This window comes from Phodopus roborovskii, unplaced genomic scaffold (assembly GCF_943737965.1).
Source record: "Phodopus roborovskii unplaced genomic scaffold, PHOROB, whole genome shotgun sequence".
Taxonomy (NCBI): Eukaryota; Metazoa; Chordata; class Mammalia; order Rodentia; family Cricetidae; genus Phodopus; species Phodopus roborovskii.
In genome coordinates this window covers 3,822,306-3,848,415 of record NW_026126682.1, presented here as the reverse complement: position 1 = coordinate 3,848,415, position 26,110 = coordinate 3,822,306, and the positions used below count along the sequence as shown (strand labels likewise).

The 26,110-nt window shown below is 38.9% G+C and overlaps 1 protein-coding gene across 3 annotated transcripts in view; it reads right to left on the bottom strand.

The window, feature by feature from the left end:
* Dmtf1 (cyclin D binding myb like transcription factor 1) overlaps positions 1–25,744 on the bottom strand; it is a 46,723-nt gene extending 20,979 nt beyond the window's left edge. For 2 of the 3 annotated variants that reach the window (XM_051174597.1, XM_051174598.1), the window contains exons 1-5: positions 25,596–25,744; positions 14,901–15,023; positions 13,510–13,626; positions 11,829–11,951; positions 5,413–5,507 (exon numbers count right to left, since the gene is read on the bottom strand). In XM_051174597.1, coding sequence (XP_051030554.1) covers positions 5,413–5,507; positions 11,829–11,951; positions 13,510–13,618 — 327 coding nt within the window. In that variant the 5' untranslated portion in view covers positions 13,619–13,626; positions 14,901–15,023; positions 25,596–25,744. Of the gene's footprint in view, positions 1–5,412; positions 5,508–11,828; positions 11,952–13,509; positions 13,627–14,900; positions 15,024–25,595 lie in introns of those variants that run through there. The other variant, XM_051174599.1, reaches the window with a different exon arrangement.
* Between the last annotated feature and the right edge of the window lie 366 nt (positions 25,745–26,110).

Below are 26,110 nucleotides of genomic sequence, written 5' to 3'. Positions count from 1 at the left end.
GCTAGCTGCACCCTGACACAGCAGAATACACTAGCACATAGCTCTGCCTTCACTGCCATTGTCAACAGACCTGCTGAGGCACCTGAGAATTCTTAAAGGGAGAATTAGGCTTAAATAAAAGGCGCGTGCGTGTGTGTACACTTTCCCATGTTGAGACTTGGAAATACTACAATGCAGGGAGTTAGGACCCTGTTTAGTGCTACTATGGAGAACTTACAAACAGAAAAAAATAAATGAGGGGAGAAACAACTTCTCTAGGACTGACATGTCAATCATAATTACTATCAGTTTGGTAATTCATATCTTAGTCTTATAAAAGTGGTTTGACAATTGTGCCAAATATGTAAGACACAAGCCTTAGAAAGGCTTACTATTGATAAGATACATGCTTTAAAGAGTTGTTACTAGTAGTATACAAGCCCAAGAAGGATTTACTACTGATATGATACAAGCCTTACAAAGATCTACGAAGACAAACAAAAAACCAAACTCAGACAGAGCCAGAATTTAGAGCAAAACCTTACACCATTGCATTATGAAACTGAACAGGAGAGGCCCAAGATTATTAGAAAGCCAACCTTAAATTTATCCAGTCACCATACAAGAATGACCACCAGATGATAGTAACCCCAAGGCTATTCAAACGCTAATTGGAATCCTGTAGCAATGTTAGATTTGAAGAGATCGAAGGAAGCAGTCATTTTAATTCACTCTCTGTAAGGCAGATGTAATATATTCATGGGCCACTCAGAATAGAATTACTCCACAAGACTGGAAAGATTAATTTACAGCAATATTAGAAGCTGGTTCTCAGTTACAATGAAAAACATGGTAGAATGGAAGGTAGGGCCATAGAAGTTAGTTAAACGGGGCTAGAGGTATTGAAATTTCCTAAGAACAGTCTTTCAGTGAAGGTGAGTAGCTGATAAAGACAGTTGAGATTTGATGATCACACCTTGACGAAATGTCCCAAGCTTTGAATGCTTGGGACAGGGCTGAAGAATCAGAAAAGAGGTCTGAGTAATTTATTAAAATTATTCAAGGCTCAAAAGAAACCATTGATTTTTTTTTTTAACAAAGACTGACATCAGCTATAAATAGAATGATATCAAATACAGAAGTTAGACATTTTCTAAATGCTAAATGAGAAAGTACCAACAGCCGACAGACACTGAACAATAGAAACTACTGAGTTAAATTACCATGTATGTTTTAAAGATGTGTTGATCTCAGAATAAAAACCAGCATGTGTGTTATGTTGAAGAAGAGTTTTCCTTTTATTTCCACAGAATTGAGAAAGATTACATTCAAACAGAAGAGACCTCATGATTAGGAGAGGTGACAATTCATCAAACAGCTTGGCTATTCAATCCAAACTAATTTATAAGACTAACAAATGCCTCCATTTAATCAGGTTTAAAAAATATTAACAATTTTTCACAATTAAAAGATAATAACTTTTCTGTTGCCAAAAACCATTTTGCATTTACAAGGATATAAACTGCCAAAAACAAGGAACTCCTCAAAGTTAGGTCTGGGGCAGGGTTTTGTTTTTGTCTTTCCAGGAGAATAAAGCATTCAACGAAGGAATCCGAAGACCACTACATTTCTAACAGGAGAAAATTTCATAATCTTTCCAAATGTTTGTTTCTGATGTTCTCTACAGACATGTAAAGCAAATGGTCTTTTTGTAGTCCCAACTCAATTAAAAACTACAGCTGGCTGTGGAGTTGGAGTGTGGCTTGTTGAAGGAAAATCCAAAGTCTGTCTCATGTCAGAAGAGCCACTGATATGGGACAAAGAAAACCAAACTTAACAACTATTCTATTTCACTAATCTCATAATCCCTTAAGTTAACTTTGACTCTTCAAAACATTTCTTAAGGCATAAATATTATCACAAAATTTATAAGATTAATATATGTTTAAACTTTCTATTATGATATTAGTGGTCATACAGAATATTAATTCTAGATTTAGGCTTTCATCTAGCTTCCTGTATGTGATTTTAGGCTTGAGAATAAAGCAAATAATGAGGAATTAAGCTTGTTTATTCAGAAGCACTTAATGAATTGTGGTCCTTTAAGCCCTAGGAGATCTGCTGCATATTACATTTAAAATGTTTACATTTACTGCAGTGAGTGTGACCATTTCTAACAGTGACTTATAAGTGTCCATAAGGACGGTGGGGCCCCAAAAACATGATTACACCTGGATTATGCCACTAACCTGACAAACACCACTCAAAGATCAGTGTTGGACTACAAACTGCTCAGGACAATTTCAAGATGGTTAACTGAGATGTTCCAGCCTAACAGACTACTCTGGCCAGGACTTCTGATGGGCCCTACATTATCCCATCACATTGAATGGACAACAACTAGCTCCTTCAGGATGACCATTATCTCTTTTAGGAACACAATACTGACATTCCTAAGAGGTGGGGTGGGTGGTTTTTGGTCAGTCAGTGAGTTAGGGATGTTTATCATTGTAGGGGAGTTGGTTACAAGTTGTTATTGGTCATGGTCAGGGACTAAACAAAGGAAATTAGATTCAAGGATCTTGTTCTGAAAAGAATAAAGGGGGACATAGGATTGACAGGATAAAAGGGCAGATACTGAATCTACCTTTAAATTAAAAAATTAAATATTATCCTCAAATGGTTTATACTGGTATAGCATTTTGTATAGTGATACAAATTTAAGGTTATTTTTGTTAAACTGTATACATGTTTCTACTCTTGTTTACAGTATTGTACCTTTGCAGTTCATTTAACAATTTAATAATAACTTAAAAGTTATTATTACAAACTATATAGGAAAACCAAGAAATGCAGATTAGTAATCATCAAGCAATCAAATCCATAGCCATGTTAGGAATGTTTACAAGGTCAATTAGAGATACAGTCTACATAGATAGATGGTCTTTAAATACTTCAGAGATCTACAGACTATAGCATTTAAGATATTTTCATAACATAAGCCCTTTTCTTGACAGTGAGACATATCTGCTTCCGGCAGCAACAATTTACTTCAATAAACAAACCAACAAATAAATAAATATTGGGCATCAAAGAAACCTCATATGGTGTTTGCTTTCATTGGTGGCAAAGTTAGTCACTGGGCCCTTGCCTCGACTACTGACAGTATGATGTCCAAACTAAATAAGCAGGACACAAAAGGAGGTGACTGTCAAACTTTGCCAAGACAGGGTAGGATAGTTCTTCAAAAATTTCTACTTCACAGAAAAGTCTGTCAGATAGTCTAGGCCCATGGATGCCACAATGTTACAGAGGAATCTTGGAGCAACTGTCCAGGCAGTCAACTGTCGCTGTCATTTCTTAGTTTTGGAAGTTGTTTGCTCTGCACTTCCTGTTTACCCAGGTGATACTATATCCTTCTCAGGTCTCTGATGAAGTTGAAGACTAGATAGTTATAGTTTTCCTTAGTTATGATATAAAGTAAATTAGGTACAAACCTTTGCACTTACCAAGAAAGGATAATGGAGTATTTTCTCTGAGTTTGCCAAATACAAATGGACTAGATATTGTGAATGGAATTCTTGTTTGATAATTGTTATTATTAGATATAGTTTTTAGTTTTTCAAAAAGTTAATACCTTTTTTTCTTTTATTTAGGAAACTACCTGATGATTGTTCTTATTGGCTATAGTTTTATGTTAAAGTTATAACCTTTCCCTTTTATTTAGACAAAAAGGGAAAAATGTTGCAGGATATTTGTTCACTCTGTCCCCCAAAACAGTCAATAAACTAAATCCTGGTTCAGAGAATGGAGTCCATGCTCAGCCGACCAGAATAAACCAGTTTCTTTTGGCAGACTCAGATGGAAAGGGAGGGACATAGCGAGGAAGGAGAAGGACATAGGGATTTCACTGGTCCTTCTGGGTCTTATAAAGCAGAAAAGAGGGTCAGCCAGGCCTTTCTCTGCCACTTTCTGTATCTACCAGGTTCCTATCCTACTGACACCAGAGCTTTTATTAATAATAAAATAATTCAGATAATTGTTACACTGAATCCCATTTTCCTTTGAAACAGATAAGCTGTCAGTGAAAGATCAGAACACAATGAGAACAGCCATGTCTCTATGGTTACCCCCCCCCTTTCAAGGGACTATTTGTGCATGTGATTTAAATCTAGCTATAAATCACTGGACAGCCAGTGAGACAGCTCAGAAAGTAAAGACCATTTGCCATCAATCTTGCTGACCTGAATTCAATTCCCAGAATCCATATCTGCAAGTTGTCTTCTGATGTTCACACGTGCTGTAGCAAGTAAATGTGCACACATGCATACACATACAAATGCACACACACATGCATGCACAAGAGAGAAAGAGAGAGAGAAGGAGAGGGAGAGAGATTGGGAGAGGGAGAGAGAGAATACTATTCAGCTCTAAAGAAAATGAAATAACATAATTTTCAGGAAAATTAGTAAGACTTAGAATGAATGTTAAAGTGAGATCATACAAACTTAGAAGAAAACTGCATGTTCTTTCTCCTTCATATGCAGTATCTAGTCAATAATATATATTGAGATGGGCAGTGGTGGCACATACCTTTAATCACAGCATTTGGGAGGCAGAGGCAAATGGATCTTTGTGAGTTCAAGGCTAGCTTGGGCTACATAGTACATTCCAGGATAGCTAGGGCTGATTCAGAGAAACCCTGTCTGGAAAAACAAAAACCAAACAAACAAACACAAAATTTGATTTGACAAGTCCTGTTCTGAAGAAAGGATTTTTCTATCGCTTTAGGAGAATCGAAAAAAGTCCTGCCCATTGAAACAGAACACATGTCTGAGGTGTTCTCAGTTCTTGATGTTATGTATCAACCTGGAACTCTTGTATTTCATAAGTAAAAAGTGATACACTTCATAAAAATGTTTTGATGTTTCTAATTAGAAATACTAAGTAGTTTGTGAAATGAAGATAAGAAGCAAAAGGATAAGGCAACTAAAACAAAAGGTACATCTGGCAGACACAAATTTAGAATATGCATGCATTTCAGATATGGCCCACATCAAGACAGCCAAAGAAGTTCACCTTAAGAGCAGTAAGGCCAACCTTACAACACATGAGAAATCTAGTTCTACAAGTACCAGATCAAACAATATGACCATAATCACTGTTATTAACAGCTCAAGCAAGATCTTTGGACACAGATAAACGCACACCCATTATTTCCCATTTCAACAGCCACGAATCACTCTATAGGGAATATTTACAATCTATTTTTTTGCTTACAACATGGGGGGGGGGGACTAGAAACTTGAATGACGGGTCTTAAATGAATTTCATTGTTGTGATGTTTTCAAAGTATATGCTTATCATTTTTTACTTAAGCTGCATGTAATAACCATGTTCCTCACTATAGCCAGTTTAAAAGATGTACTATACCTGAATTTGTGTCACAGTTCCCTCAGAAAGTTCATCATCTGCCACCTCTGTGGTTGCCGTCATGGTCACCTCAAAGCTCTGATCATTTTCTGAAACTTCAAGAAAATAATGATTCAACTCTGCAATAATAATCATAGCATCTAATTACCCTATCAAAATCCATGGGGGAAATGTGATCATCTAATTTCCTAACACCCTTCATAACAATATAACGCATGTTAATTTGCTCATCAGACATGAATGCCAGGTAGGAAGGTTCTTTCATGGGGGCTTATATTCTAATAATGAACAAGATGTCACACTGGATGATAATTACAAGCCAAGAACAAAATAAAGCAGAAGGGAATGAGGGAGTGAAGCAGTATGTCTGAAATTTTAGGTAGGAGCTGGGGTGATAAGACCTGGGACAAAATAAGAAAGGTAGTCTTGGAGGTGTCCTGCAGGAGGCAATTTAAGGAATCAAGAGCACAAAAGCTTTGCTTAGAACGGGACAAGTATGATCAAGTATAATCATCTGCTGCAGCAGATGAAATAAGAACAGGAGGCTGTGTGAGACCTTGTAGTCATTGAAACTGCAAAGATGTCAACTTCACTCTGAGACACCACAGGATGATTTTAGGCAGAGAAATGATACCAACACTTTGATTTTAACAGGACTGCTCTAGTTGCTATGAGGAAAACAATGTGAAGGGTTGAAGGGTAGAAGGGCTAGAGTGAGACCATTAAGAGGCTAATGTTAAGAGAGGACATTTGGACTAGGTGGAAGCATTAGTTCAAGTTCTGAACAAATGTTGGCGACAAAGCCAATATGACTTGAAGACAATATGTGTGAGAAATTGAAAAGTCAAGGATGACAGGTACTTTTTTTCCTTTTGAAGCCTAGGCAACAAGAAGAGACTACTAATAAGCATTCATGAATTTTCAGGAAGTCAGTTTTAAACACATGACTGAGATATTTATCAAACATCAATAATTCAGGAAAACATGCAGGTGGCGCTATTCTAACAAGCACATCTAAGCGAAGTCTGGCTGAAGTAAGTGGGATTGTCATTGCCAGAGAAAAACCACAAATTAAGATCACATGGGCAATGAAAAACAGAAGCAGCAATCTAAGAGCCAAGTCTGTGTACTGGAGGGTTCCATATTTACAGGTTGGTGTATACAAGTCAAACTAAAAGACAGACCATGAAAAAACAAACCAGAGAAAGTTGTTTCTAGAAGCCATTGACAAAAAGCTTTTTGACAGACAAGAAGACAAAATCAGAGAGAGAGAGGGAGGAGAGAGAGAAAACGAATACTGGATTTGGCACAAAATCTCTGGAGACCTAGGAAAAAGTTTCGGTAAAGGATGAAACCTTGGAATGTGTTAAGGAAAAATGAAAAGACATAGAGGCAAGGACAGGCCATTGGATAGCGGCCAGGATTTTAGTTTACAGAAAAACATGTGTTTAACACTAATGGGAGTCATTCAGGCAGAGGATTCATAAGACAGACCTTAGAACTACATCTTTGAGTATTCAAAGACATGGAGCTTGTACATGGAAAAGCCTTAGCTAGCCAGGGTGAAGACTAGGGTACATAGGCACAGGTGAAGACAGATGTGGTAATGGAGTGTACAGTCTAGTTTTTCATTACTTCAATTTTCTCTGAAATAGAAGGCAAGGTTGTCCTCTGAACAGAAAGGTGGAGGTGTCACATTTTGGGACAAGAAACAATGATCTTAGAGTAGACAGAAGACTCTGAATGAGACTGATGAGACATGCCCTGCTAGATCACATATGCTACTTGTAAGGGATAAAGCCAAGTCAGCTTGTTCATCTTGCCTTTCCCTAAAGCCATTCGAATAGCTGTGTTAAACATAAATAGGAAATGCAATTAAGACAAGGATTATAGTTTAACCGAAGAACAATGAAAGAAATATGTGAATATAATGATTAGTCACAAAGCTACCACTGGGTAAGGAGAAAAGGAAGGACACAGTGCAGAAAGAAGTGGCACTACCAGGGGCTCCAGAGCGGAAAAGGATCATTGGAGTACTATGGGGTGACTGAGTTGGAGAGGAGGAGCAATAGTAGGAAACAGGTCTGAAAGGTCACAAAGGCACAAGAGCAACAAGTGACTCTAGAGTGGTAAAGGGAGCAGCAAATGGAGAACAGAAAGAATGAATGGCTGGGGTCTCAAAAGAATCACCAAACCCACAGGTAATAAATAGTTTTCATGACCATGAGCAAGAAATGGTATAAATACACTGGCGGGTGACCACAAAGGAAGTAGTGAGTTAGAATGAGTAAAATGTGAAACCTGCATTTCTAGTTAAGTATTAATAGTAATACTAATCAACCAGCATGAAGTCCAACAATGCTTTGTTTAGTGTGAGATACAACACTAGTCTACCCCCTCTCAAGTTAACTGCATCCTGGTATCTTTTACTTAGTCTCCCCCACTATTCCCATCCTTCCCAACTCCAGCAACTGTTGTTTCACTCCCTAGCACCAAGAAATCAATCTCTTCAGCTTCCAATGCCTGGCTTACTTCACCCAAAGCATGCGCTGTTGCTTTAAATACAGCACTTTATTCTTTACACCCAAATTAATATCCCACAATGTCCATGTACATTTTCTTTGTCTATGGATGGACACCCATGTTGATGTCACATCTTGGCTACTATGGATAGTGCTATGATCATGGGAATGTGAAATGAAGGCATCTTCTGATAGATTATCCAGGAACCACCTTCAGGCTGTTTTCCAGGAAGGCTGTACATTCTTTTGCTGTATCCCTGTTTTTAATTACAGCCATTCTACTTAGCCTGAGATGACCTATCTTATTACTCATTATTGGTTTGTTTAAATTTTCTGTTTTCCCATTCATTGGCATAGTCATTTATAAATATAGTTATCTCTAATTCTTCATATTTCTGTTGTATCAATTATAATTTCTCATTTTGGCCTGATTTTGAGTCTTTTATGACTAATCTAATGATTTATCAAATATATATGCATTCCTTAAGTGAGCATTTATGTTGCCTTTTTAGGATCTAGTTTGTTTCAATCTGATTTGGTACTTGTTTCTTCCCTTTATGATTTTAAGTTTGATTTATTCTTTTTTGCTAGGTACCTGAGTGCATCACCTGGTTGTGTAAACTCTTTCTTCAAAGTAGGCATTTACTGCTCTTAACTTCTCTCTTAACATCGCTTATCCCTTGGTTCCACGTATGCCATTCCTATCCTCACATGTTTCTAGAAATGTTTTAGAGAGTTCCTTTGGATTTGTTAACCCATTTGTTATTCACTCAGTGGCATGTTGTTTGATTTCTGAAGTCTCCCTATTGCTTTCTAACTTAATTCACATGGTGTTCTGACGACTTTATTTTGAAATTTGTTGGAATGTGGCCTGATGCATGGTCTATCTTGAAAAATGTTCCTTGTATTGAAGAGAGTATGTAATTCACTATTGCATGAAATAGTAAAGTTTAATGCCGATGTTTCTTTGTTGCTTTTCTGACTATCTAAATATCAAACTGGGAAACTAAAACCCTCACCATTACTCTCTTTCTCTATACACCAAGATTTGGTTTATGTAACAAGTGCTCTACAACTGGGTGAGTATACTTGTTTGCAACTACTTTTTCACCCTGTCCAGTTGATCCTTTTATTATTATGATGACCTTTGTTTCTCCTACCTATAAAAAAATAAATAAAATCCACTGTACTTTAAATAATAACTTCCTGATAATCTGCATTTTTTCCATTCCCTGATTTTTGGTTTACTGTGTGTCCTAACAAGTAAGCTAATCTTAAAATTCTTGCCTTTTAATCCATGGGGAAATTTAATCCATTTATATTTAGCTTTGGTATTGTTAATTTATATCCTTGTAGTTTTGTTAAAATTGGAGTTACCTTAGTATATACTAATTTCCTTTTTCCTCTCTGATAGCTGTTTCTCTGTACTGGTAAGATTTAATTAGTCTCTCTTTTATGTATCTTACACTTCTGAATTTTAAACTTGGTGTTGTTTTCTTTTTTCCTTTGGATCGCAGTGAAGCAGTCTCTTAGTATAATGAAGGTGGTGTGGCTTGACAGAAATGGATTATCTGGGTTAGCTTGTCTTGGAAAGGCACTTATCATTTTGAATGGTAGTACTCTGCTTAATTTATTTATTTATTTGTACAATCTGAGTATGTCTCATTCTTTTTCCAACCTTTAGGCGTTCTGCTGAGAAGTCTGCAGCTAGTTCAGAGAAGACTCCACATATGCTGGCACTCTTGTCTTGGCCTTGTTAGCTTGATTATAATACGTCTATGTTCTCTAGCTCGAAAGTTTGCATATTTTAATAATATATCCTTGCTGATTGTTTAGAATAAAAGATATTTTTGTAATTTCATTCTCTTTTGTTTTACTGAATCAGAATTATTTGAACTATGAAAAAGGCTTTGCTTATTTTCTTTTTCTTTGAACTTGCTGCCTTCAGTTATAGTCTTTTGGTAGTAATATGTTACATTATTTTTTGTGTCTTTGTCCCTATATACAATATGTAAAACTAGATTAAGTAGCTTCTACCAGTTTCACAGGGAAAATTTTTTCCTGAAGATGTGCCCTAAGGTACCCGTTGGGTAGACTACTTTGGCTTTGGATCCAGGGAGATACAGCAATTAAATGTTTATGTAACTAGCTGTAACCTATGGGTGACTGGTGGGCTAGATCATAAGGTACCAGTGGGATTATCCTATCTGCTAAGATGCAACTCTCTTAGTGGTAGTTTGCCAGTGTATCTAGGCACCACATCCTGTCAGTTTCTGTGGGTTGATGCTGTCAAACTATGATATAGCCACTATGGTTCCTTCTAGGCAAGATGTAACCAGAGAGGTTATGGAGATAAAGCACCTGCTAATTTGTAAAGGCTACATGGAAACACATCTACTCCAGTAGGCCCAACATATACTTGGTGGTGTGGCAGAGTGCTCAGATGTAAGATGATTACAAGGAGATGAGATCTCCCTAATGGACACAAGAACACCCATCAGTGTATACAAACTACACACATAGCTACCTTCACAAAGATGGGTGTGTGTGGTGTGTGTGTGACGGGGTAGGCTGCTTGCTTCTTGGGATGGTGGGTAGGACTAGCTGGCTGCTTTTGTGCCCCAGCTTCTTATGACAGGCAGTTTATACCTACTCTTCAGAGCCAAGGGCTGAGGGGACAAATAGCCAAACTTTGTACCTTTACTATAGCTTTTATTATTTTCCTTTTCCTTTTAAAGAGAAACCTTCCTAAATTGATGTATCATCAATTTTTACAAATGTGGAGAATATAGTCTCAGCCTAGCTTATTAAGTTCAGCCTTCTATTAGCCTTCAAATTACATTCCACATGTAATGAGCAAATTAAGTATCACATACACATTAGTGTAAACGCCTCCATATGTTTAGTAGCTGATGAAAATGGAACAAAGTGTCAAGCACATGAACTAACTTGTCACAATTTAGCACAAGTTGTTCAAAACTTGTGGTTTATAAAATGTCCACAGAGGATTATATCTGTGTAGGTAGGCCAATTAAGTATTAAAAATGAGTGACACAATAGGAAACATTTAAAAACACAAATCAACAGGAAGAAAATTCACTTAATTCAAAACTTTAGGCACGAATGTGTTATACTTGAAAAAACTATTAGCCTGAACAGTTTTTTTAATACGTGGTAAACTGAAATAAAATGGTTTCTTTCCTGTTCAACTCTACAGAAGCAGGGTTTCATATTCTTTACTAAGCAAATCAGAAACATGATCTACTACTATTGCTCTGCCAACGGCATTCCATCTGAAATGTCCTAGCTTCTCTACTCTAAAGGCTGTTAGAATCTAAACATTCTAGCAAACATATTAGGAGTATGTAAACTAAACACCTCCTTACTTTCTATGAAGATCAGCATGAGAGAGGGCAAAAGCATGAGCTAGCGGAACCAGACTACCTGCAAGTATCTGAATGTACTGCTTCTCTGAGCTTCATTTTCTGTACTTCTATATGAATGGCAATAGTACCTATGCACAGCATGTGAGGCTGAAAGAAGGTGTGGTTTAAAAACCTTATACTATACTCTTAAATAAAACAGTGATACACACATATTCATATTCATTTAAAAAATGAGGAGGCCCTTAGTACATATAAGCCAGAATAATCAGTAAATATTCCCTCAAAAGGCTCATTATAAAGTCTACAGCAGCAGGATTAAAGATGTGTTGAAAAGACTGGACAATATGGAAAGGCATTTACTGTTATGCTTGGCATACAATGAACACTCATTAAGCATTTGTTTAAAAACAATTTTTTGACTTAGCATTCAAGTCACCCCAGAAATGCCAATTGGGTCATACAAGCAAAAATGAGATGCACAAGGGAGCTCTGTTCTTAGCAGACTTACGTGGGAGTGCAACAACTGATATGCAAGGAGCAGAGTCATCAACGCTCTGATCATCCTCAGAGGACAAACAAATCCTCTTATGTGGAGGTTCAGTACTATCTTCTGAGTCTATTTCATCAGGGTCTAGTGGAAGGGGAAAAACAAAATGTTCAAAAATCTCAAATCAATTATGAAAAAACAAAATCTCTACTTAGTATAGCCATTTCTGCAGCAATTTTCTTATCCATTTAAAACCATCCTTGCACCCAATTGCTCACTTAAAATTCACCCAGCTACACAAGGTCTCAAAGATCACTGCTTTCTCCTTGCTTATATAGTAGTACCCAGCCCTTGTTCTTGTGATGGGCAAAGTGCCATCTTCTAACTAGCTTGGTTTCCAAAGACTTCACATACAAAGGAGAAGGGCTGGTTATCAGATTCATTCAAATATTTACTAGATGTCTATAGTCTATTCTGTTTGGAACAGTACAATGAAGGGCACCCTATCAAGAAAAGATACCCCAGGAAGGAAGGATACCTTATGAAGGAAAGATACCCTACAAAGGAAGTTATGGTATAGTGATAATGAAATGAGCAATTTCCAAACGGTGTACTCAGAGCTGTGAAAGTGGAATGGAAACGCCATCAGGACAGCACAGAAGAAATACATTCAGACTGAATGTGAAGGGGGTTTCTCTACCATGAGCTTAAAGAAGAAAAAACAGTGGGGCAGGAAAACATGTTTGTTCCTTCTGGCAGTAGTAACAGCAAAATATGCAGTAGAACTGAAAAAAGAAAAAAAACTCATGAAAATAAAATGACTAGGAACTATTAGAACATGATCACATGAACTGTGACAACTGTGGCAGGAAGGAAGGCTAGGAGGAAGAACATAAAGTATCAAAAGTGCCCAAAATGTTTTCTCAGAACATCCTGGTAAGCTTTCAAACCAACACCAAGAAATGGGAAAACTGGAGAGAAGTCCAGGGTTAGCCAGATGAGAAAGATACTCTGACCAAACAAAGAAGACCTAAAATCACAGATAAGTGGAGTTTTTAAACAGCATACCTGTAGTTAAAGTCATGATTTATTCTTAACTATGACCAGAGACTATAAGTAAAAAAAAAAAATAAAAAAAAATAAAAAATAAAAAATAAAAATAAAAATAAAAAATAAAATATAGGAATAAAGACAGAAACATGAGCCATTATCATAGGTAGCTAAATGACTGAGTGAAATAATCCAGGGATTACAGAGTAATAAGACAGAAAGAAGCTTAGTAAAGAATGAACACACACGTACAAACACACACACACACACCACAAACTTCACAGACTTTTGAATCTTAACAATCACATAAAATCCTGTTGCCTATATCAGCATCAATCACTGGCAGAAACTGCAGAACTACTTCTAAATGTTCTAATGTGTCAAATACACTTCTGGTAACAAATAATATAAAAATGTATTATAGCTATTGTGCCATCTTCAGAGACTTATATCCCATGTAAAAGAACTCCTAGACTAAAATTCAGTTAACTTAAAAATACTAAGGTATTTTTTTTAAACACAACATATAAACTAATATTAATCCATAATCTGAAGACACCATCACTCATGACCTAAGCTATATATGTGGGTAACAAGACAAAATGGAACTGAGACAACCCCAGTTTCAATGATAGTCAGCAAAGTCTCCTACCATTCTGAGGGCAATGAAGAATGAGGTTCCCGTCTGTGTCTTGAGTAAATGTCACAGAGTTCACAGTTTCTACTGTTACTGTGTCAGAATCCTCTTCAACTGTGCTCATACTCAAATCTGCATGAGAAGAGACTACTGAAGGATTTACAAAATCATTTCCAGACAGTACATGAAATCCACCTAGGGATCTGCTTATAGTCTTTACATGGAACTACAAAGGGGTTCAGATTTCAGGAACTGCCTTCCATAGTACCTACCCACTATTTAGAATTGGGATCAATAACCTGCAAGAATCTGACCAACTCTGATGAATAACCCTTTAAATTGACTTTGTATTTTGTTGCAACAATGTCCTTTGTTTTCACAATTATTTTCTACCACAGCCACAGAAAAAGAATAAGTAGTTTATCAGCAAAATTCAATTTTCAGTTATGGTTTAGTATTTTCACTGGTAGTTATGTACTATGTTCTCACAAGCTTTTTAATATCTGACTCTTACGTTTTTTGACGGAGGACATAGTAGTGATTGAACCTAGACCTTTCTGTTTATACTTGGCCAATGGTCTGCCAATGTGATTCCAAGCCTGGTATCTTTAGCTAATTAAACAGAGCTTCCATCTTGATCTAATAATCATTATTCTAAAACACCTATTATGAGTATTTAAGGCATGTTACCTGAAAAATAAAAACACCAACCAAGCCTTTTTGTAGTAGTAATAGATCTGGGAACTACTTTTTTTGTTTGTTTTTGAGACAGGGTTTCTCTATTTAACAACTTAGAACTCACTCTGTAGACCAGGCTGGACTTGAACTCACAGAGATCTGCCTGCCTCTGCCTCCCAAGTCCTGGGATGGAAGGTGCCACCACCACCTGGTTTTTTTTTTGGGGGGGAGAGTGGGAGGGTAGGAGGATGGGGAGGGTGTTTAAAGTGCCCTTCCTTGCTGCTTTATATGTAACATCACATTAATTTGTGCTTACACTCAGGTTGAAGGTTTGGAGTCTCAGAACACAGTCAGTATCTTGGGGCTGGATAAATATAATGGACTATCAATGGCCTGATTGACGTCTTTAGAATCTTATAATATAGTTCTTGTCTTGGAAGTTTTTTTTCCCACATAACTTTTTAAAAATTAATATAGACAAGTCTTGATGTGTATTTAATTAATTACTCAGTATCTGACATAGGTATTAGTCCATTTGCACACTGTTTACTATTTAAACAAGTATTTGGCAAAAAAGGCAACTATATTAATATTTATATGGTAAAAATCCAATGAGTACTATAGGTTTACTGTACAAAAGAACATAACTTTCAAGATAAAGATGAATGGAAATCATGATATAGTATGACAAACCATTAGGTGGGTTTCTGTAGTAGAGGCAGGCTTACCTAGACCACGGATGGATTAGTTACAGCCCTTCCCATAGAATCACGTCTCTGTGCTTTGGCTAGCAGCATCACTCTCATGTTATCCAGACTGTTTCTCCTCCATGCTTGGGCATCTACAGCACTCTAAAACAATAATAGCATTACATAAGGCTTAAGAACAGTAGTATGTGAGTACTGGAACTAACACTGTCACACTCTGGCTTCACACCTCTGATGACTCACTCAGAAGAGACAAAAGCACAACTTTCTTCTGAGTGCATTTTATGGAAGTCAGCCTCAAAACCAGTATAGTACAATAGGCAAAAAGACAGAAACAATCCATTCTTCATCTACTTAGAGCACATATGAAGTTTCTCAACCCAAGCTGTCACTCCTTAGGCAGATGTCCTTCAAAAACACAGATTTAGTTATACAAATGGTTATGGTAGACCTTGGGACCATGGTAGACCTTGTGCAAACTCACCTCATATGAAAAACTTACATTTCCAGTTAATGTGTTCTTTCATAATGATTTATTAACATCTCTAAAAACCCTATTTTATCTTAAAAACATTAAAAAGTACTTACATTATCTATTCAATCAGCAACCACATTAAAAGGACAGGTGAACAACCCTATCTAGGAATCTGTAACAACCAATCAACTTTTCTATTATCAGGGTCAGAAACACTTCCTGGGGATAATTACATTGTTAATAGATCACTCAGTATGGAGAATAGAGAAGGCTGTAAGTTACAAAGATATATTTAGGAGGTGACTGTGGTGTGGAAATGTCACAGCACTCAATGAGAGATGATGATCAGAGATTATCTATGCTTTGGAAGCAGAGCCAACTAGGCTTTATGACACAAGAATGAGACTAAGAAATTGGATGACATCTCAAGGTTCCTGGGCTTCTAGCTTCAATTCAAGATGAGGTATTTGATCACAGACCATTTTTTATTTATATTAGTACTAATTATATGCAAATGTAAGACATATATAGTATTTAAATGTACAGTTGAATATTTACATTGTACTCAACAGGCATAAATAACACCTTTAATTCTGAGTTAATACAGTATGCAAATTATTTTTAAAGACACCTAGAAATTAAAGAAGACAGCTTAGATCCTAGTTCCAGAACGCTCTTACTTACATATGGAAGTCAAGAGGAAGGCAAAGGGCTGGCTTGGGTGAAGAGCATCTGATGCTCTTCCAGAGGACCTGGGTTTAGTACCCAAGCACCCACATGGCAGCTCACAACCATCTGTAATCAGTTCCAGGATCCAGCTCTTTCTTCTGGCCTAGTGGTACACAGACATACAATGCAGGCAAAAACACTTATAATAAATCAATTAAAAAAAAATCGAAGAGGAAGACAAGCAGAGAAGACTGAGGACTAGTTAGTGACACAAATGGACAACTAGTTAAGTGTTCAATGGGTATTAAAATGACTAACTGTCAGTAAGATGACAGACATGTTCATTTGATCTGGCAATATGGAGAACACTCATGACCTAAACAGAAGTAATTTCAGTGGACTGGGAGTGGGTGGCAGAGAGTCCAAAATCCACTTTGAAGGTAAAGAGAATGGGCTTACGACAAAAGAGTATTTCTGGCATTACAGAGAAAGGATGACAAAAAGAATCAAACCAACAAGTAATTTAGTGCCTGTATTTTAATTCATTAGAAACAAAATCATGCTTGACATTGGAAACTTTTTACACTCCAACAATACCTGGAACCTGTTTTGACCAACCCCAATAAATCATTGGTAAAACCCCTTTATACTAATTAGAAAAGAGAAAACACAATGAAGGAAAGACAAATAACATTTTAATTGGCAAACGGATATTCTGGTATATGCCCATCATTTGACGAATTAGCTTGAAACAACAAAAACTTAACGAATTCAAGAAAAACAACCTATAAATGGTATAAAGCATTTAGAGTCATTATTAGGTATGCTCATAATCGAAAGATAAACCTTTCACTTATAGTTCCTAATAGAGATGATTGGGGGAAGGAGGCATGTAACAGGGTCTCATAATGGAGCCTAGATTGGTGTTAAATTCATTACCCTCCTGTACCTGCCTTTCTAGAACTGGCACAACATGCTTGTGTCACCATCTGACTCAAGGTGACCCTACTTATTAAAATACAATAACCTGGTGGAACAAAAAGGGATAAATAAGTACAACAAGGTAACATTTGCTATTTAATACAGAATCCAGCAATGAAATAAGTTTCTTATGCTCTCCTTCATTTCAGTATTGCTGGAAAATTCTTAGGTTCATATGTCCATTGGGTCTTCTTATTACCATGAATTTTGGGGCAGTCAAATCTAAGCATCTCAAAAGTAATTATAATAAAAATAATAAACAAGCAGTATAATATCTTCCTAATTTAGGTCAACCCTGTCCAAACAGACACTATCAGTGGTGATCATGAGAAGCCAGAGGCAACACAGGCTGACCCAGATTACTTACATTCAAATGGAAGATGGGATGGAGTTATATGGCATAGGAAAACCCACTAGTGAGGACACTAAAATGGGAAATGTACACTACAGAGAGATGTAACTTAAGGTAGCAAGAACATATTTAACTAACAACCATCCATTTCTTTTTAACACTTTAATGATTACTTTTAGTGATCTTACTCTTTCTCCCTGTTTAGTTTCTATGCTGTGAAAAAGACATCATGACCATGGCAACTCTTATAAGGAAAAAAATTTAACTGAGAGGGCTGGCTTACAATTTCAAGAGGTTCAGTCCATTGTTACCATGGCAGGGATGTGCATGGCGGCATGCAGGCAGATGTGGTACTGGAGGAATAGCAGAGGGTCCTACATCTTGCAGGTAACAAGAAGTCAACTGACAATCACACTGAGAGAAGCACAGCAAGAGACCTCAAAGCCCACCCCCACAGTAACACACTTTCTCCAACAAGGCCACACCTCCTAACAGTGCCACTCCCTTTGGGGGCCATTTTCTTTCAAACCACATTTCACTCCCCGCACCCCAAAGGTTTGTAGCCATATCATAATGCAAATGCAAGTGTATTCAGTACAATTTCAAAAGTCCCCATAATCTTTAAGTCTCAAACTTGTTTCAAAGTCCAAAGTCTCTTCTGAGATACAAGGCAGTATCATAACGATAATCCCCCTATTTAAAAAAAAAAAAAAAAAAAAAAAAAGCAATACCAAAAAGCAGATCACGTTTCCAACATATAATGGCACAGTATATACATTATCATTTCAAAAGCAGGGAAGGGAACATAAAGAGGACCAAAGCAAGACCGAAAAACAGCTGGGCACACTCCTAACTCTGCAGTCCCATGTCTGATGTCGTAATGCTCTTCAGATCTCTAAGGATGTTCAGCATTGTTGACTGCAACACACTTCTGTCTCTGGGCTATCTCTGGGCTGATTCCACTACAGTAGCAGCTCTCCTCAACAGGGTATCCCACGACTCTATTACCTTCAACATCTTGGGGTCTCCAAGGCAATCTAGGCTTCAACTGTACAGCTTCATGAAATGTCCTCTCTTCTAGGCTTTCCATTCAGGGATACTCCTGACACATGTCTGCCATCCTTTCTTCTATCTTTAACTCTAAAGCCAGGACTATGTGGCTGAAGCTGTCAAGATTTGCTGTTGCTAGGGCTAGAATATGGTGCCTTTGTTCCATCAATTACAGCTTCTCCAGCTGTCTTTCACTGTGTAATCTTGCTCTGCTAAAACATATTCTGTAGATCAGGCTGACCTTAAACTCAGAGATCAGCCAGTTTTCTACCTTCGTGATGCTGGTATTCAAGGTGCACCTCACCACACTCAGCTCCAAGCTTTTCTTCAGTTCCTTTTCACAAACTGGAAATTCAGTTGGGTAAGATCTTGCCCTTTGAGGTCATCACTCCCTTTATTCATTTATCTCCTTGAACAGAGGACTTAGCTTCATTCTACTTCCTGGTGCCCCTGTTCTCCTCAACTATTTTTCTGTGGTGATATTCTGTTTATTACCTGACAAATAAAGCTTTCCTGAAGGTCAGAATACAAAGTTAGCCACACTAGTTAGCCATAGAGACCTTTAATTGGTACATACCTTTAATTTCAGCACATGGGAGACAGAGGCAGAAGGATCTCTGTTAGTTGAAGGCCACCCTGGACTACACAAAACTGATAGTTAAAAGAGAAACAGATCACACTAAGGTGATCCCAGCACTTGGGAGTGGCATGCCTTTAAACTCAGCACTAAGGATGTGGAGACAGGAAGGGATGTGGCTGGGCACAGAGGAGAATATAAGGTTCGAGGAGACAGGAGCTCATGGTGGTCTGAGGCAGCAGTCTAAGGGCAGGATCATCCTTTGATCTGAGTACTGGTAGAGGCAAGAGCTTCCTAGTAGCTGGCCAATTTGCTTCTCTTTTAGCTTTCACCCTAATAGCTGACTCAGTTTTTATTAAGACCAAAGAGAATTCATGTTACAGTTTCCCTTGCTCAGCTTACTTTTTTTCATTATAATATTCACTGGAGTTACCACTAATATCCACGAGAGTCTATACTAGGCTGTTAGGAGATTTGTTCTGACAAAAGAATTAATTCAAAACTCTTCACATTACCCTCAGGCAGACTCTTTGTATAAGGGCAAAAAGCAGCCAACCCCTTTTCCAAAATATCATAAAAAAGCTTTCTAAGCAACATACCAAAATTATTCTCCTCTGAAACCCCTTGATCCAGCTCCAGACCGTTCATTAAATCATACTCAGCATCACTGTTTTCCATTTTCTTAGTAGTATGGCCCATTAAGCAGTAATCTACTGTTTTCCTAACCCAAAGTATCAAAGTCCATATTACTCCAAATGGTGTCATAGTCAGGTATATCACAGCAATACCCAACTCCTGGTAACAACTTCTGTCTAAGATTTCTGTGATGCTGTGAAAAGAAACCATGACAACAACTCTTATAAGGAAAACATTTAAATGAGGGGGCTTGCTTACAGTTTCAGAGCTTCAATCCATTATCATCACGATGGGAGGATAACGGTATACAGGTAGATATGGTGCTACAGGAATAGCTGAGAGTCTTACATCACAGGAAGTTGACTGAGCCACACTAAGGCATGCTTGAGCAATAGAGACTTCAAAGCCTGTCCCCACAGTGACACACTTCCTCTGACAAGACCATACCTCCTAATAGTACCACTTTCTTTGGGAAACATTTTGTTTGAAACCACCACAATCAGCATACCTTTTGTTTTTATAAAATGATTTATTTTTTTAGATAAAGTCTCACTATATAGTACAGACTAGCCCTGACCTTATAACTCTTCCAGCTTTTAGTGCTAAGACCACCAGCATGTGCTACCATGCCCAAATGCACACATCCTCCCTCCCCCAATAACACCAATTATTTTCTACCAATTAAATAGGTATACAATATCTAGCCAGAAGTGTTGGGGAGGGGTGATATCATTTACAAACACCCCCCCCCCAATCAGGCAGTATTTAAAGGGGAATTGTTTAGTAATGTGCAAGTTAAAACAAAAAAAAAATTTAATGTGCTATTTTTCTAAAATAATGACACTCTGACAAGCAGCAAACTCTTGGCAGATAAATTCCTAAATTCCATAGGTGGCCACATACAGGGATGTCAGAAAACTTAGAAGCCTATAAAGTAACATCTTCATTAGTACTGACTATTTCATTAGAACACTTTGCACTTAATGTAGAACATTTTGGAAATGGTTCTGAGGCAGATTAGACAGCTCCACCTCTTGAGTTACTGGGTTAACAGTTAAGCATTGTGAAACACCATTAATTTTAAGGTTAAGTTTATACTGTGAGCATCCCTTTTAATGTTTACTTTCCTTCAAATAACCTAGTTGGAACAATTTGACTCTAATTAGACAAATGTTAGACTTTTCCCTTAGTGCCCCAAGTACTCTTGAGCAAACAACTACCAACAACATAACCAACTGAGTTATGCCACCAACTACTTTGAATATTCTATGGACAGGTGCTTTGAGAAAGCTTCACAGAAACCAACATGCTTGCTAAAGTGTAACCTTTTGGCCATCACAAGCTTTGATGAACTCCCCATGACCCCACAGCTGTTCCTAACTAGCCAAAAGGGAGCACCTCAGACAATGGTCCAGCTAAAGGTCTGTGATTGTTATACACAAAGTTCTTCATTTGCATAAGGACTTTGCCCTGACTAGCATAGACATTTCCTTATTTGTATGGGCTGCCAGGAAGGAGACACCCCCACTACAGCTGGTAGACATATTCCTTTGCTATATCACCTGTGTGCATCATTAGGCCCAATAAAAAGCTTCGTCAGTGTCATTATCTCCTACTTTTTATGTTAGAGCAAACTTAGTTGGTTACACACACACACACAAAGGAAAAGTCCAAGCAGAAGCAGAGGCAGTGGCAGCAGTAAGGAGACCTAAAGGGTTTCAGAGCTAATAGGGCAAAAATGTCAGGGAACAGAGATGACAGCCAACAAGGGCCACAAAGAAGTGAAGGGAGTCCCAGGAAGCTGCCAAGAGTCTCAAACTCTCTGGGCATTGAGAACTGTTAACAGTAGTCACTGTCAACAGGGTTAAGATCCTACTTATTTTTGCTCTAGAGCTTCCAGTTGCTGTTGTGGAAAGGGTAAGAAAGCTCTAAGATTTAAGAGCAATCAATACCTGCCACTGCTGATTAAGACTGTCCAAATCCATGATAACAAAAGCTGTTCTGGGACCACTAGATAGTTAATACCAAGGCCTAACCTGAGGGCCTAACAGAGCTGTTAGTCTTGGGTTAAAATGAAAGCCTGGGGCAACAGCCCTATTATTGCTCATGGTTCTTAATTGTTATACATGTGGTCTGTGAGGCCAGATCCTAGGTCTTGGGTACTCCAGAACCCAGTATTGCTGAAGAACCTCCTTGTCTATCCAGGACTCATATTCAGCCAGAGAAAATGATCCCCTGCTAGTAGTTAACAGCTCTGGATCCCTGGGAATCCTTTTGTATACTCTGTGGGAAAGTCTGAAAAGTACATAAAATAGAATTACTTGGTAAATGGTATCACTAAAAAATGGTAAATAGCCAGATGGTGGTGGTGTATGCCTTTAATCCCAGCACTCAGGAGGCAAAAGCAGGCAGATCTCTATGAGTTCAAAGCAAGCCTGGTCTACAAAACAGTTCCAGGACAGTTACACAGAAACACCCTGTTTTGAAAAACAACATCAAAAAATGGTAAACAAATGTTATATATCATAAAGTGTCAATAAATACATTAATGAAATCTAATGTAATGCTTCAGTTGCTTTAAGTGTTGCCTCAAATATCAATGATGCTACAATTGGATAAAGTGAATTACTTGGCAATATGGGTCACTTGGAAGTATAAGATTTCATACCTGGCTTGGCAATAGACTTGTATTGTCTTTTTAATCTAATTAATGATGATATAAGAGCTTATGTGTTTGGTTACACTATAAGGTATCATCCTTTCAAAACAGTATTTTTTGTAAAACATCTGCTTTTTAAATACAAATTATCAATTACATTAGTTTATTGAGAAATCACATTTCCTTGCCAAATAATAAAACACACCAGGCTGTGAATAAACCCAACACACATTTCTTTTGCATAAAACACCTTACAGTGAGGGAGAGGTTAGCTCTAAACACCAGGGCTGGAAGGAATGACCTGATGGTACATGTAGCAAAATAAATCTTTAAAAGGTATGATGTAAAAAGTTTATACAAGACCTTCTAATATACTTGTTCTTGACAACTTCGGCCTGGAATTTAATCATGTAGTGGTCTATCTTCCCACAAACTTGAAAAATAAGACACAATAAATAGATTTTATTGAAATCAAACCAATTTGCCTTTATGGTATCAAAGCAAACTTTGTGATTTTTATTCATTTTTATTACAAGAATAGTCTTCACAAAACAAATTAAGACAAACGGAGAAATGACACAAAAGCCAACAAAGTCCACAGGCCTCTGTACTTCATTCAGTAACATTTGGCTCTTAGTTTACATACTACCTTTGTTGAAACTGCATGGCATTTAAGTGTATAAATTCCTAATCTTTTCAAGCAGAGAAAGTTCTACAATTTATGGTAAAAAGAGAATGTAATCAATGAGCATAATGAGAATCTGGCTTGAGAAGGCAGTATTAAGCAGACAGCCTCTACAAACGCTGTATGTGAAGTTCAGATGCTGAGCTGCTGGGGGGATGGCTGAGGTGGTCACCACTGAACCCTCTCTAACCTTTTTGATGTTTGCAACAGACAGACATAAGTTTAAAGTAAGCCACCCAGTTCTTTGATCCTTAGTCTAATGTCTACAGCCATACATACTTAGGGATGCTAATGTCTTATTAGACATGTATACTCAGAGATGTTAATTTAAGCCATTGCACCAATATACTAAGACAAAATTTGTGGAGCTTTCTGAAAATATCCAATCTTTGAAGAGACTGAACTTCTGTCACATCTTGCAGCGTAGCTAGTAACATGCCTTGAGATCATTTAAGACTATGCACTTAGTATGCTGTCCTACTGTGTGCTTGGCCTGTCTAATCTGCCTTTATGAGAACAATGCAACCAAATTTACTAGGCCTTGGATTTCCCAGGCAATTAGCTTTTACAACCTAAGATAAATGCGTAACTTTAATCTTAAATATGTTCATGCTCTTGGCCCAGAATAATTTGTATGTTGTGATAATAATCTGCTGAAAGCAATCAACAGCCTGAAAACAACCCTAAACAAAACATTCACCAGAAATGTCGGATACGGATGATAAATGTAGATAAAGTTTGATAACAAGGTTTGGTTTTGCTATTTTGGGTCAGTAAAGCAATTCTTCCTTTGTCAAGCAGTTTTTATAAAATGGTGTCCTCCCCACACCACATATTCTGTTCTCTTTAATAAACACAAAGCAGAGCCCTTTGTTAGGGACACAGAATGGCATAGGCAAGCACAACTGCAAAAAAGGAAAAACCAGAGGACACTATACACTAGGAATCCTGGACATGCTCTACTTTCAAGCTCCAAGCATAAGTCCAAAACTTTGATTTCCTCCCTCAAAATACTAAACCCTGAATATTCAGAGAAAAAGGTTAATGTTGTATGTAACCCCAAACACTTAAGAAACATGCCATACTTGCAGCCAACAAAACAGATTCAGAATCTGTAGGTTTCTACAACATTTCCCCAATAGTGTGGGATAAACCTATCAGCTAAAATGTCTAAGTAAACACTAGTTTGTTTGGTGGTACAAAAAGACATCTGAGAAGACTTTCAAGTAATGGGATAAAAATCATCATAAAATAAATACTGTCTTAACCTAAAAAATATTTTTTCCACATAGGATCAAGCTGTTATCTGTAGCTTCTGACTAGGGTAGGGAGGCACTATTAGCCTCTCACCAACTTGTACACTCGACGTAAAATAATTTTTGAAATGTAACTAAAAATTTTTCTTACCTTAGCCAAATATGCACAATTTTGCCGATAGTTTATCATAGTAAAAGACTAATTAAGACTCTAGTTTGTTATTATAGTTGTAGTTTTAAATGTTACAATAAGCATTCATTTGAAACTAGCTTAAAGAAATTTGAAGCACAAGAAAAAAAAAATCCTTAGGAAAAATGGCCTTTGTACTTGTGAAACTTTCAATATAATCTAAGGTCCTTTTCTTTCTTGATTTGCAGCCTAAAAGCCTCAAGTCATTTACAAAATAAAAATAACAGGTCTAATTAATAAGTCTCCAAGTGCATTGTATCTAGTGTAAGGCATGAAATGTTAGAAACAGTACTGAAATGCTTTCTTTCTTTCTAGAATGTCCCAATAGGAATTCTCAGGAAGGGGTACAAGATCTCCGAAAATTCGGTCTGGGAAAGGGAGAAGTGTACTTTTCATCCTTTCCTTGGCTACGCCGAGTCTTTTACTATGAAAACACATGCTGCATCATTCAACAGCACAGACTCTTTACGTTCTCGAGGAGATCGTCAAGACAATAAAAAAAAAAAAAAGTTCTTGCCAGAGACGACCAAATGGGGTTTGCGCCTAAGGTTTGCTCGGCACGATCTTGTCAATTTCTACTTGACTGGGCTAGGATTCTTCCCGCACCCCAGGCCACGTCCCGCGGTCTTTAAAGAGGGTCCGGCCAGCACCCCCGACTCCGTCGCTAGGACAGGCGAACCCTACGACGGCCAGAGGCGCACAGGCTAACGGAGCACCAGGGACATGGGTGGGCTGGGGGCGACCGCCGCCCCCACCGCCAGCCGCCCCCACCCCGCCCCACCCCACGCCCGGGGGCCTACTCCACGGCGGACCCGGCAGGGCCAGGCCGAAAGCTCCGCCGCCCAGCACGCAGACTCCCGCGGAAGCCTGGCGCCGTCCTCCGCGGCTCGGGCCCACCCCCAGGGGTCCCGGCGCCATTTAGTTCCTCCAGCCCGCCGCCATTTTCCGCCCCCGCCGGCTCGCCGCCCGCTCGGCGGTCCCAGGCGCCGGCGCCCGCACAGGCCGGCGGAGGAGGCGGCGGGCACAGCGTGCGGGGCCCTGCCGCGGCGGCTGGGCGAAGGCCGAGCCCCCACCCCGCCCGCGGCACCCGGCCGGCGGGGGCCGAGGCCTGGAAGGGGCCGGCCCGGCTGCGCTGGGCGGAGCGGCTGCGGCAGAGGCCCGGACCTGAAGGTTCCATCGCACTTACTTCCTGTTTTGGGTCCGGGCACTTTGGAAGAACCAGGATGGAGGCTCCAAAAAATACCAGGATGGAGGAAGCAGCCACGGGAGAGAGTGGCTGCAGCTGGGGTGAGCGAGCGCAAGCAGCCACCGGAAACGGAGCCTCGGCCGCGCCCCGCCCCCGCCCTCCCAGCAACCACCCCCTCCGGCCCGCCTCTTTGGTGCGGCGGCCCTGCGCGCCACCCGCGACGTCACTTCCGTCCGCGTCGGCGCGCAGTTAGGTTCTCGTGCAGGCTGAGCTGCTGCGCCCTAGGACGCCACTCTCTGAGCGAGCCGTGGAGTCTGCCACCCGCCGCCCAGCTGCTGCTGACGCTGTCTGTAAAGGACCCGGGACCCCGCCCCGCACCATCTATCCCCGTCCCCACCGCCGCGGGAGGATCCGAAGTGGACGGGGGGGGGGGGAGAGCAGTGTGCACCGGCTTGAAGGGCGCTAGAATACGGGAGAGGGCAGGGTTGTTCCTCTGCTCTTTGGTGTCTGGGCGT